Source organism: Gossypium hirsutum, chromosome A03, assembly GCF_007990345.1.
Source record: "Gossypium hirsutum isolate 1008001.06 chromosome A03, Gossypium_hirsutum_v2.1, whole genome shotgun sequence".
Lineage (NCBI taxonomy): Eukaryota > Viridiplantae > Streptophyta > Magnoliopsida > Malvales > Malvaceae > Gossypium > Gossypium hirsutum.
Genome location: NC_053426.1, coordinates 97096702 through 97110075, shown reverse-complemented (window position 1 = coordinate 97110075; position 13374 = coordinate 97096702). Strand labels below are relative to the sequence as shown.

Sequence of the window (13374 nt, the reverse complement as noted above, 5' to 3'; positions counted from 1 at the left end):
GGTTGATAAACAGTGGTTGCACAAACCATATGACCTCTAATGCTGGCATTTTTAAATCAATTGACAGAAGTTTCAAAACAATGGTGAAGGTTGGAAATGAACACTTCACCAAAGCTGAAGATAAAGGAGATGTGCTGATAGACACTCCTACAGGTACCAAACTTGTTACAAATGTCTTGTTTGTGCTTGATATTGAAAGAAACTTGCTTAGCATTGCTCAGCTGCTTGAAAAAGGATATTCAATAGTATTCAAAGGCAAAGAATGCTTGATCAGTGATCCAAGTGAATCCAAGCTCGTGTTAGTGATCATGGGTGACAAAAGCTTTGTTGTAAACTGGAATTGGGACAAGAATGAGCCAAAGGCTGCTACCAAAGATCTTGTAACAGATCAAGCTGAAGCTAATCAAAATGGTCCTAAAATGGATATTGATGATGAACCAGTCACGGGAACTAGACCATTAGCTGAGATTTATAAAAAAGCTCAAGTGACTACAGTTGAACCAAACTGCTTTGAAGAGGCTGAAGCTCAATAAGGTTAGAAACAGACTATGGTTGATGAAATCAGTATGATTAAGAAGAATCAGACCTGACAGCTAGTTGAGAGACCAGCAAACATGAAGGTTATTGGAGTGAAGAGGGTGTTTTGAGCCAAGCAAAATGCTAATGGTAGCTCGAAGAAACTCAAAGCAAGGCTGGTTGTAAAAGGTTCAGTCAGAACTATGCAGCATGCAAACCAATGAGGAGTGTTGAAGTTGGCCTGCATGCAGCACATGAAGCAGCCAAGGAGCAGACCATGTAGCGCAAGTCATGCAGATAAAGTGCATGCAACTTGTAAAAGGTCAATTTGCTGTATGTTACTCGGATGAAATACAACACACAAATGTACTTGATGTTATCCGGATGAAGTATTTTTGTGTAACAGGCGACCTGTATTTGATCTAACAACTTTTTGACTGGATAAAGTTTAGTCAACCTAAGTAGCTTTAGACAGTCCCTAGGTTACTATTGAGCCGTTTTTGTGCAAGTTTCTTTTAAGCAAAAATTTATTGCCTTTCCAATATAATAGCTTTATAGATGTATTTTTTTTTAACAAAGATGTAAGATAGAAGTCAACTTTTGTTTCTCCTTCAACATCTGAGTTTTGCTTCTGTTTTTCATCTTTCAACACAAATTTTCGTTCTTTTGTTTTTTGTTTTGTGATAAACACCCAACAATATGGTTGTACTCAAAATTTTTGCCGTTAAGGCATTGATGACTTTATTACTAACAGAAAACTATTTGAAATTGAAGAAGCTCCTTTAAAATGTTTCCAACAAATTTTCCTCCAATATCTGCATCCAAAATATTTAGTGATTTCCACTTTAAAGAAATCACACCAACTCAACAAGGCATAACAATTCATTAAATAGTTTGAAAGAGAAAAAAAAGGTGAATGGTTTGAATTAATCCCATACAGCAAGCTGTTTAAATTTTGTGAAATAATTTGTCATAAAATAAATGACAAAAGTTTGGTTAAGATCCATGTGTAGAGAACCGCAAGAGAAGCACCAACCGGGATTGTCACAGCCCAGGATGTCACGATCTCTCGCACGGTCTCAGCTCGAACACTATTTAATCCCCTCGCAAAGCCGACTCCCATGACAGCTCCGACCAAAGTATGGGTTGCTGAGATCGGCAATGCCAGCTTTGATGCAAAGAGAACGACCGAAGCAGCTGCAAACTCAGCTGCAAACCCTCTAGTTGGTGTGAGCTCGGTGATCTTCTTCCCAATAGTTGCTATCACTCTATACCCCCAAATCAAAAGCCCTGCAACAATCCCGAATCCTCCCCATGCAAGAACATCATTTGGGATAACGATCTCAGCGCTGCTGGCACCACCTTGAAGAATCGATAATGCACCAGCTAGAGGCCCTATTGCATTTGAGACATCATTTCCTCCATGGGCGAATGACATGAAGCAAGCTGACAATACCTGCATGTATCCAAAGACCCCATAAACTATTTCCAGTTGGGTGCCTTTAGGCCCTGCGACATCCGAGAGAAGGCCAAGATTTTTAGTCTGAGTAGTACTCTCTTGTGGCTCTGAGTGTGATGAAGCTGACTTCTCAAGGAGATGACCGAGCTGTTTTCTGATAAGATTGTAAACTAGGACTGCCCCAACTGCTCCACAACCCAAAGCCTGAGCAAGAGCTATTGGAAAGCTCTTATTTAATGGAAAGGCTGCAAAAGAAATCCCGGTTACACCCAGAAAAACTGCAATCGGCGCCGCTGCAGCCGCTGCTTGTCCCGGATTGCGTGCACTGTAAACAAACTAAGAAAACCAGAAAACACGTTGTAAGGACAACTGAACAAGGGAGATCCAAGAAACTTTAAGAAATTGAAGCCTCCTCATGAAGCACCATAAGATGTTGGACAAATATTTCTTCAAGAAACAGGCAAATTTAGGAAGCTAGCTAGGCTGGTTTATATTCCAAAGAGAAAGAACATACTCTGCGGATGCATTTGTAGACTAGAAATGACACCAATGCTCCCATTACAGGTGAGATAACCCACGATGATGCTACCCTTGCCAAAGACGTCCAGAAAACAGCGCCAGCTCCACCATATGCGAGCCCAAATCCAACCATTGATCCTACTATACAGTGCGTGGTGGAAACTGGCCAACCGTAATAAGATGCAACCTGGGCAATACATTAGTAATACGTTATGAAATTACTAGAAGCAAAAACTGGATGATGCAATTAACTTGTAAGTGATAGATGAACAACTTGTTTCAAAGCCTGGCCATTAAACAAAACAGAAACCATATAGTTAAAAAGTTGCTTCTATGAACATCTTCAAGTATATTTTCTATATAATTGCTCTTCCTCCCCCTCTATCCTATCAAATTCGTATGAGCAATTAGAGATTCCATATAATTGTTAAAAGTACAAATGAATTGACATTAATAGGAGCCGAACCGGAAAGAAAATACAATTGACATATACGATGTCAATTGTTGCAGAGCTCTTGAAAATGAAAAGTGCTTCCCTCCTCCTCCTCCCCCCCCCCAAAAAAAATAAATAAATAAATAAATTTGATGTTCAAAGCTATGGGGGCAAGAGGCAACACAAGCAAGTACTTTTACAGATTGATCAATGCCCTCCAATTTCATTCCAATAAGGCTAACAATTAAGGTCATAGTTCGCTTTGCTAGCAAATAGTTTATGCTGTTGCCATATTGATTCAATGTCTTCAAAGATAAACAACAAAAAACATAAACAAAAGTATGAAATTGAGAACAAAGTTGGCCAAAAGAAAAGCACCTGCAACCAAGTACCAGCAGAAGCGAGAGAAGAGAGCAATCCAGCAAAAAGTAGAGTATCCTTCCCCTGGAACATGTTAGCAACAAGGATCCCATTCTGCATTGTACCGGTCACATGAGTTCCCATCAACAATGCTCCAGAGAACTCCAAAATGGCCGCCGTTACAACAGCCTGACGCAGGGTCAATGCACCTGATCCCACTGAAGTTCCCATGGCATTAGCCACATCATTCGCTCCAATATTCCAAGCCATGTAAAACCCAAATAAAAGTGTGGCATATGATAAGAACTTGGTCTTCACGCCAACACCTTGGCCTAAAGACTTCATAAAAAACGGAAGAGTGAGAGCTGCAAAGGCTATGAATATAGCAATAGCAGAAGCAGTTCTGGAAGATATATTAAAGGCTTGAGCCATTCCAGGCAGGTACTCTTCATTGGGTTTAGCATCTTCTTGCCGAGTTCCAAGATGGATTGCTTCATCGTTTTGCTCTTTCCCACCTTCCGCCTCAGCGAAAGAAGATATATTAGCACAAGGGTGCGTGCGCCTAGGGTTTCTCAAGCTCAAGATAGGGAGATAAGGCCTAGTTGGAACTTGGAAAGGCCTCAACATAAGATTCTCTATCTTGGGAAGTTGAGGTTCGTAGTGACGGCATTTCAGAAGACGTAGATGAGGATAACGAAGAAGGAATGCATCAGGGGAAGTGGTACTTCTGGCACAAGGTAAACAAGAGAAGGGAGTCATGTCTGAAAAGAATAAAACTAAGTAGGTTGAGAGGTTGTAAAGAGAGAAAGAGAGAGAATTAAACAGGGGAATTGTTGGTAACCATGGAATATGGTAGAGAAAAGGAAGTAGGTGGTGGAGGAAGAAGACTGGTGGAGTGTGCAACAATTAGATTTAGAGGTTTTCTTTTGGAATGGATAATTGGGGGGGGGTGATTGCTTTGGTCTTTTCGATTTGAATGAGTGGTGGGAATGGCTTCTTAGAGTACCTTTCTACTCCATCCATACATCTCCTACAACACATAAAATTTAAGCCCAAATATTGTATACTATTTTCTAATATATCCAACATGGGGATCAGATAACTACATCATCCAGATGGCTAAGCTATCTTTGTTGAAATTAAATTTGATTGATGACCTCCTATTTCATATTTTAGTGATAAATTCCTTTTTATATATATATATATCTTTGATTAATATGTCTTCATTTTTTCCCTGAATTTTCTTTATATTTTCGGACTGAAACAAGACTAGAATTTTATTTTATTTTTGAACAAAGAAACAAGACTAGAATTAAACAAATATTATAGGGGTAAAAAGGATCTGAGATACTCTTAAATAAATAGAAAGTAATTTAAAAGATAAGTAGAAATCAATATTTAAAATAAGCAACTATTTGTTAAAGAGCAAGATACGCCCCATCAAATTGGGTCCTCACCCTGGTAAGACTTAAGAGCATTGTCAAGTTGAACAATGCTATGAGTGTGAGTGTTAACGTCCTGATTGCCAACATAATACTACAGTATGCTTCATGCGGCTATAAAACATTGGGTTGTTACAGAGGCCTTGGTATGAGAATATGTAGTTCAAGAAGGTTTGTTGCCCATGTAGTTTTTGCAACTGCCTGATACTCAGCAATTGTGTTTGCTTCTTGAGGAACATCTTACTAAATTCAAACCAATGTAGCTAGTAGTGGAGACATGATTAGTTAAATCATCAGCCCAACCATTGTCTGCATGTTTATAAAGATTGGTCTCCCCGTTCTTAATAATACACAAACCATATTACTTGTGTTCTTGTGATAAAAAAAACAAAACCATTTAACAATATTCAGATGGATTCGTTACAGGGAAAAAAGAGAGAGGGAGATACTGAGTCTCATAAAAGACAAACGTTGCAATTTGCCAATTATCTTTCGGTAGTGAGTGCCATCTATTGGCAGAGCTACATCAGTTGTTTGAAGTTCTTGTGACTCACTCATGGGTGTTTGAACTCTTTTGCTTTCCTTCATTCCTTCTTCATTATCAACATCATAAATGTAATTTGATTACGACAAAACGAGACTATCAGAATTCCATAATACCTCAACACTGAAGAAATAGTGTTGGTGACTTGAGATCCTCAATGAATATTGTTTGTGAAATTGAAGAAATGATTTATGAGACCTCAAAATTCTATAAATTCCAATAAAAGCGATTAGTATACCAAACTCTAAAGGCTTATATTAACATTTGTTACTTTATAAAAAATAAATAATTTTTAAATTAAATTGATGTTAGATTAATTCGTAGCAATGATTTAATTAAGAACTAAATATAAGTACATATATAGAGATTCTATTTTATTATTGCTTCATATACCAATCTTGCAAGCTAGCTCCAGTGTTCATAAGCATCTTCACTAAAGAATATATTCGGCCATCACCATCCTCGCCTTCCATGATCTTACTCCCCCTAATCTCACAGCATTACCGGTACCGACAATCTTAAAATTAAACCTTCAACACCACCAAGTCCCCGAGACTTTCAAACTATTGTCCATCATCATAATTCACTGCCTTACCCCATTTTCTCTATATCGAATCACCTTTGCGTGGATTCAACCCAACAATGGAGACTAATAAGGAGCAGCCGGACTAAAGAATCAAGAATCTATAGAAGCCAACTCACCTTGTCTTTGGGTGTTGGTAAATTATCCCCCTTATTATATATATTTATTCGTTTTTTTTCTTTATTTTATTTGTATTTAGAGGACAGAGAGAATTTAAGGCTTCATATTTTAGTTCTTAGGTTATTCGCAAACTATTAAGAATTTAAAGTTTTTATGATGATATCGGTCATATGAGTAATTTATTGTTTTTTTTTCGAAATCTAATGTTTTATTGTAGCGATGTTGCTGCACTTTTTTTTTTTGACAAAATATCAGTTAAATTGATTAAATTAAATCGAAGATGATCAGTTAAAATTATTTTCAATTAATTTAATTAGTTATGTCAGTTTAAATTATTAACTTAATTCGATTAAAATCGAATAAATTAACTTTTCTAATTATTAAAATATAGTCTTATAATTATACTCAACTCAACCCAATATAAATCTAGCCTAACCAAATACTCAACTCAAAAAAATAAATACAAATTGAAAACTAAACCCAACCCAATTTAATAAGGGTTAATTACACCAACAGTCACTCAATTTTGGGTAGTTGACAAAACAGTCACTTAGGTTTCATTCCAATCACTCAACTTTTGAAAAATGACAAAACAATCCTTTGTGCCATTTTCCGTTACAGAAGTAACGACAAAGTGACATGGCAGATGACGGCTTGCTTGGTGTTATTAATCGTCCAGCTGGCCGGTTAGCACCAATTTAAACAGCCATTTAGTGTTTGAGCAGTAGATTCAAAAGAGAAGAAGAACAAGAAGAAGAAGAAGGAGAAGAGAAAAAATAGAAATGCTTGGAGTGATTTTGGTGTGCTATTGTGGAAACCCAGCCAAATTAAACACATCTTAGTCCAATGAAAACCCAAGTATGAGGTTTTTTTGGGTGTAAGAAATTTAGGAGTGGGTTTTGAAAACCATGTCATGTTTTCACCTAGTTTGATCCACCATTGACACCCCATTCACGAATTGTGTTGTTGGGTCTTCTGAAAAAAGTGAGGACATTGGAGGATGCAAGGAGGAGGGAGAGAAAAACATATTTTTTGGTGCTTGTAATTGTAACTATGTTGCTATCTTTTAAACCCTAAACCAGCTTATGTTATTATACATGGCTGCTGGTATACATGGTTAACCAGCTTATGTTTTGTAATATTGTTGCTGGTATATTGTTGCTTATGTTGTTATACATGGAAAACCAGCTTATGTTTTGTAATGTTGTTGTTGGCATATTGTTCCTTATGTTGTTATACATGGCTGCTAGTATACATGGCTAACCAGCTTATGTTGTTGCTTACAAACTTCAAAGTTGAAAGATTTGAAATGGGAGAATATGTGGTTGTTGCTTACAAATGGTTTTGTAATATTGTTGTTGCTTTCAAATTGTAATGGGAGATTATGTGGTTAGAAAGTTGTTTTGTAATATTTGATTTCATTTCAAAGTTGAAAGACTTGAAAGAATGTTTAATCATCATTTCATTTCATTTGTCTTTCTCAATGCTCATATGTTAGAAGAGATAACATAGAAGAAAAAAAAAGAGAAAAACTTTTGTATTTCTCAATTATCATACATTTGATTTCATTGCCAAATTGCATGGATCAATGCTCATATATTAAAGCCAAACGTCAAACTATTTACAAAAGGAAGGAAAGACAAATTATTGCTAATTTTTCCTACAATTCAACATAATTGAACAGATGTGAATTGTAGGTAAATTTACAAAAAAATTCAGTGACTATATGCCTAAGTTTAGATAACAGTAGCAATCATAGGTAGATTTACAAAAAGTAATCTACCTAAGTTAATAAATCAATAGCAAGTATAGGCAAATTTACACAATTTCAAAAAGTTAACAAAATAAGGTCAGTTCACAATGTCATCATTGGTTTGTCATAGATGACTCTTGAGTAGAAGGCATCCATCTAACAGTGGTTAGTTTCCTCTTGCATGAAAGCTTTTCTCTTGAGGCAACATCTTTTTTGATGAGTTAGGGCATATTGTTGATGAGTCGGGCAGTTTGTAGCTGAGTTAGGGCAGCCTCCTGCTGAGCTAGGGTACTCTCTTGTTGATTTAGGGTAGCCTGTTGCTGAGTTGGGGCAACCACTTAGTTGTGAACACCAACTTTGTGTCTTTTGACTTGCAGGAACAAGTGAAATTTTTCAAACAAATTCATAACTTAAGTAATATAATAAGAAAATGTAGATGACTTACTGGAATGTTTTGGCCAACTTTCCTTTTGCAACTCCTCTTATTGTGGCCTTTTTTTTTCATTTACTGTACCTCATGTCCACCCCTCTCTTGCTCAACCTTTCTGTTGTTTGTGGTTCATCAGTTTCTTTCCTTCTTACCTTAGTAGGTCTGCCAGGTGGCCTTCTTAGTGTAAGAGGCAGTATTGACAGCATGTTTGACAAAGATAACCATTGTTTAAGACCCTTTACTAGCTTTATGAAGTTGGAGTAAATGTCAAGTTGGGTTTGCTTGGTGTACCAGTTTGTACATAAGTCTATAGGAACTCATCTTTTAGATGAATGAAAGCCAGTGTATGCATGCAAGGGATGCCAGTGAGATTCCAATTCCTGTAGGAGCAAGAATTCTCAACTAGGTCCACAACATGCTAATTGCCTAGACCACATTCAACTTGATACCTATCCCCACTAGTATGTGATGGAACACACCTAAAAAAGTTACAAAAAAAATTAGTCACTAAAACAACATTGTGACCAATCCCACCAGCAATCATACATATACATACACCTAAAAAAAGTTACTGCATGCATATTAAAAAATAGTCAACAACATATGACCATCCCTACCAACAATCATATACAAACAAATTAAAAAACACTACATGCATATTAAAAAATAGTCAATAGCATGCTACCAGCCTTACCAACAATCATACACAGATAAAATAAAAAATACTACATGCATATAAAAAAATTCTCACTAAAATAGCATGTGACCAGCAATATAAAGGCAGAATAAAGGCATCAGAAAGATTAAAAAGGGTAACTTTACCTCAATGAATCTTTAATATTGACATCCATATTTTTCCTGATCTTTGGACACAACATTCCTTTCCATTTTTTAGTTTTTTCTTTCTTGACAATCAGCAACATAATCTTGGTCCTTACTATTTCCATCATAGTCAGAATAGGTTTCTCTTTTGCTTTCAGTATCATCTACCAGTAAGCAACATAAAGGATTAGTGAACTGCTAATGATTAGTAAGAAACATAAAAAATAAGGGTTTTCCTTGTTAAAGGATTCAGAAAGATTATTCACCAACATGTCAGAATGGCTCCTAATTGAGAAGTGAGACATTGACTAGTGAGTAAGGTTCTTTTCCTTCAATCAATCATAAGCATGCTGATTGGTTTTCTTCAGTTCATCCATGACATCTTCAAAATCCCTTGGAGTGCTTGCTTTTGCAGCTTTTCAAAGAAAATCTTTCAATTCCTTTGTTCAGAAACCAGTCTTCTTGAAATTAGCATGTAGGTGTCTAACACAGTGTCTTGTTTCTGCATTAGGAAACAAGATATATATTGCTTCTAAAAGTCCCTACAAATAGAACAAATGATTTTAATTCTTTAACAAATTCTAAACCCTAAATAGAAACAACAAAAAAATAAACAAATGGAGTTTTACCTTTTGTTTGTCAGACATGAAAGATATCTGGTATGAACTCACAATTCCCAAGTCTAGTGCGAGCAACTCCAAGAACCAGAACCATGATACTTGGTTTTCACTTTCGATAGCAGCATATGCAATAGGATGTATGTCATTATTTGCATCTATCCCAATAGCTGCAAGTAAGTAGCCACTATAGTAACCCTTCAAGAAACATCCATCTAAACCTACTATCCTCCTACAACTAACCCTATAGCCATCTTTGCATGCCTGTAGACAGACATACATCCTTTGAAACAACATGTTATCCAGATTATAGATTATTTTTGTTCCCTCATTTTGGGTCCTAACCTCCAACAAATACTAATAAATCTTATCATATTGAGCCTTATGAGCTCATTCAATTAATTCCAATGCCCTAAGTTTAGCCCTCCTACTTTTGGTTAGTAAGACTATGCAACATAAATCTCTTTTGATATATTGTTGTAATGATTTCAGAGAATAAACAAGATCATCAATGAATTTTTCTTTATAATGTTGACCTATCCAAGCTAAGGTTACATTCTTATTTTTATAGACTTTAAAACAAGTATAGTTAGGGTTTGAACTCCTAATTTGCCAAGGCTGGTCAGTAGGGTCATTAGGGTTTAGTTTAGAGGCCTATATGAACCAAGAACATTTTTCACTGCAGACTGCCTTTAACCTTTTTAGATCATTTTTAGGAAATTTAATAAAATAACTATTTAACCTACCATACTGTTTGACAGCTTTTTTGAGACTGTCTTTGGACTTAAATAACATTCCAACCTTAAGTTTAGGATTACTCATGTCATTCTTTAGGTTGAACTCAGGCCAATTTTGGCCATCTGAGTCAGATTCATGTGCACTATCTAACTTCCAGAATCATCACTACACACAGTTCACCTACTTCTATATCATCCATGTTTATTCCATCTAAATTAACTCTTATCCTATTAGACACATCACTTTTAGATACATCACTACCATACACATCAGTTTCAGACATTTCTTCTTCACTCTCATTAAAATTGTCATTAATTAAACCTACCAAACAAATTACTCATTAATAAAGGCAGATAACAACCAAACCATTTAATACAACATAGGCAAACATTTTAACCATTTCTGTCAGATAATAACCGATACAAAAATAATTTAATACAAACACAACTATTTCTGTCATGCACATAGCAGACAATAACCAAACATTTTAACCTTACACCTAGGTAATGGCAAACAATAACTAATATAATATAGGAGGTAAATAATAAAATTGATACTGCCATTCATACAATATAGCAGCTAGGATACAAACAATGGCAGATACAAACAACGAATATCAATTTGATACAAACAATAAACATCATGCACATGGTATACCATACACATTATTTGCCATTCACGTTAATAACCAAACCTTAATCTATCGTGCACATTAATAATAAATGAAACTAAAATTGAAATAACCCTAAATCCAAAATCAAAATCAAAATCGAAATAACCTAAAATAACATAAACCGAAATGAGCCTAAATCCAAAAAATAAAAAAAACTAAATGCAGAAACTTACTCGTTATAGTGGATGTAACAACATTGACAGCTTCTCTTCTATTGACCATTGTCGCTGAGAACCAAAAACACTGATAGGTTTCTGGTTTTGTCTTCTTTTTTTCCCCAAACGGAAAAGACCAATCGATTTCTAATCATATCCCTTGTTAATCGATTATCGAACCAATATTCTAACCCCAAACCAACCTTGTTAATCGATTTCTGAATAAGTTTCAAACGCAAACCAACTCAAATCACAATCAATTTTTTTCCCAAATCGATTTTCTTTTCCTCCCCCTTATCACAATCAGTTTCTAATTTTTTGCCCTAAACCAAAATAACCCTTCAATTTTTTCCCCTAAACTTGCCCCAAACCAAGATACATCAGCTGCTTCACCAACGTGGCAAGTTAACTTGCCACATTAGCAGTCCCACACTAACGGAAACTGTTAATCAGTGACTATTTTATCATTTTTTATAACATTAGTGACTATTTTGTCATTTTTCAAAAATTGAGTGACTAAAATAAAACCTATGTAACTGTTTTGTCAGCTAACCCAAAGTTGAGTAACTATTGGTGTAATTTACCCATTTAATAATTATACCCGGTGGCAATGGCTTAAACAAAATTGTTGATAAAAGAAAAAGAAAAAGAAAAAGAAAGTGATGGGGGAGAAAGTGTTTGTAAAAAATCCTACTTAGGTCTGTGAGAGAGCAGCATCTTCACATCACATGCCTAATTATATTATCGTCTAATTTCAAATTGGGTTTTGGTAGTGGAGCTCAAGCTATTTTTGGCTTTAAGTTTGACTGTTTCACTTTTAAAACTTGAATTTGTACTGTTATAATTAATTAATCTGGCTCATGTTTGATTACTTCTGCTTCAACTTTGAATAAAGAGAAATGAGGTGCGAGTTGTTGAGATTTTTGTTTACTCATAGTAATTTGATTTCATGTCTCTCTTGCTGTTGAGACCAGTTTTTTTGGCATCTTTCACTCTTTTTTTTGTATTTATTTGTTGTTTTGGTTTTTTTTTCATTTGTTTTGATCTGTTTGTATTAAACCTGATAAAAAAAATTACAAAAACCAACAAACTGAACGGATCAAATTCAGTTCGGTTAGCATAAAAAATTAAATTTATTAGGTTATTTTTTATAAAAATTGAACTAATAAAATGCATGCCTTTTAGGAATATATCAAGCATTATATCTATACTATTATTTAAATTTTTAGTTAAATTAAGGTCATGAGACAAACTTAATTAAGGAAATTACAAAATATTTTTCGCAATTAAAATAAATTGTACAACCAATAATTTAACATTTCTATGTAAAAGCAATTTCTAATTTAAAAGAAATTTCAAAATTATCAAAACACACATGAAGACCAACTACAAGTGGTGTCATACAAGATAATAGTTCATACAAAGATATTGATTTCCAACAAAAAATCTATCTAAATATAAAGAGATTTTATTAGTAGATGATATAATAATGAAAAACAAAATGATCCCAATGCCTGATCGTTGCGCGTGTAATGGAACTGCAAACATAAGAATTTGATAATCACCAGACCAGAGAATCGCTATTCGTGCATTGGATATGGCAAGCAAAAGAATTTTCAAGCCAAAATTTATTTCTATAATGCAATTAAGAGATAATGGAGATGTCAGAATTTATTCTATGATGCAATGGAGGTAGTTAAGCAATGACATGGTTTTATATGGCGTGTATTTCTTTTTCCTTTTTAATAATAAAGGAAGCAGCGTGAAGAAGCTTCATCTCAATCTCATGTGGTTTGGAGCAGGGACGGCTGAGGCATGGCAAGGAAGGAGCGACGGCGGCCGCTGTGCAAAGCTGGGCAAGTCGACTGTACAGACTGGAGGTCGGGTCTGTGTCCGGTATGGGCGGCGAACGGCCAGGCGGGGCTGGCAGCAGTGAGGCAGGGACGGCTCCAGGACAGGGGAAGCTGTAGCTGAACGGGGAAAGAAGGAAAGAAAGAAAAGGAGAGGGAAAAATTGTTGGTCAAGGACCTCTAATTCTTTTGGTCACGGTATCGACGTGGAGAATAAGGAGGGAGACAGTGTGGAAGGAGGCTGGTAAGTAGATGAGTTCACACAGAAGTAGTTGTGTATAAGGGTTTTGAGAGTGAAAAATGTCGAGGATACAATGGAGGGTCCAATCAAATCTACAATAGCTGTTTTTAATTATATAT

General features: G+C 35.5%; 1 protein-coding gene across 1 annotated transcript; it reads right to left on the bottom strand.

The window, feature by feature from the left end:
• Nucleotides 1-1297: 1297 nt before the first annotated feature.
• Nucleotides 1298-4313, bottom strand: LOC107886543 (inorganic phosphate transporter 2-1, chloroplastic). The gene is made up of 3 exons (XM_016810537.2): nt 3306-4313; nt 2490-2681; nt 1298-2311 (listed from the first exon to the last, which is right to left on the bottom strand). The coding sequence occupies exons 1-3, from the start codon at nt 4044-4046 to the stop codon at nt 1487-1489; spliced, it is 1758 nt and encodes a 585-aa protein (XP_016666026.2). The 5' UTR covers nt 4047-4313; the 3' UTR covers nt 1298-1486.
• Between the last annotated feature and the right edge of the window lie 9061 nt (nt 4314-13374).

Bases quoted from the DNA above. Each gene is read 5' to 3' on its own strand.
- LOC107886543 (XM_016810537.2), bottom strand. From the start codon at position 4,046: ATGACTCCCTTCTCTTGTTTACCTTGTGCCAGAAGTACCACTTCCCCT. The intron at 2,682-3,305 runs GTGCTTTTCTTT...TGTATTGCCCAG, and splicing joins CTGCTGGTACTTGGTTGCAG to GTTGCATCTTATTACGGTTG. The intron at 2,312-2,489 runs GTATGTTCTTTC...TGGTTTTCTTAG, and splicing joins TCTACAAATGCATCCGCAGA to TTTGTTTACAGTGCACGCAA.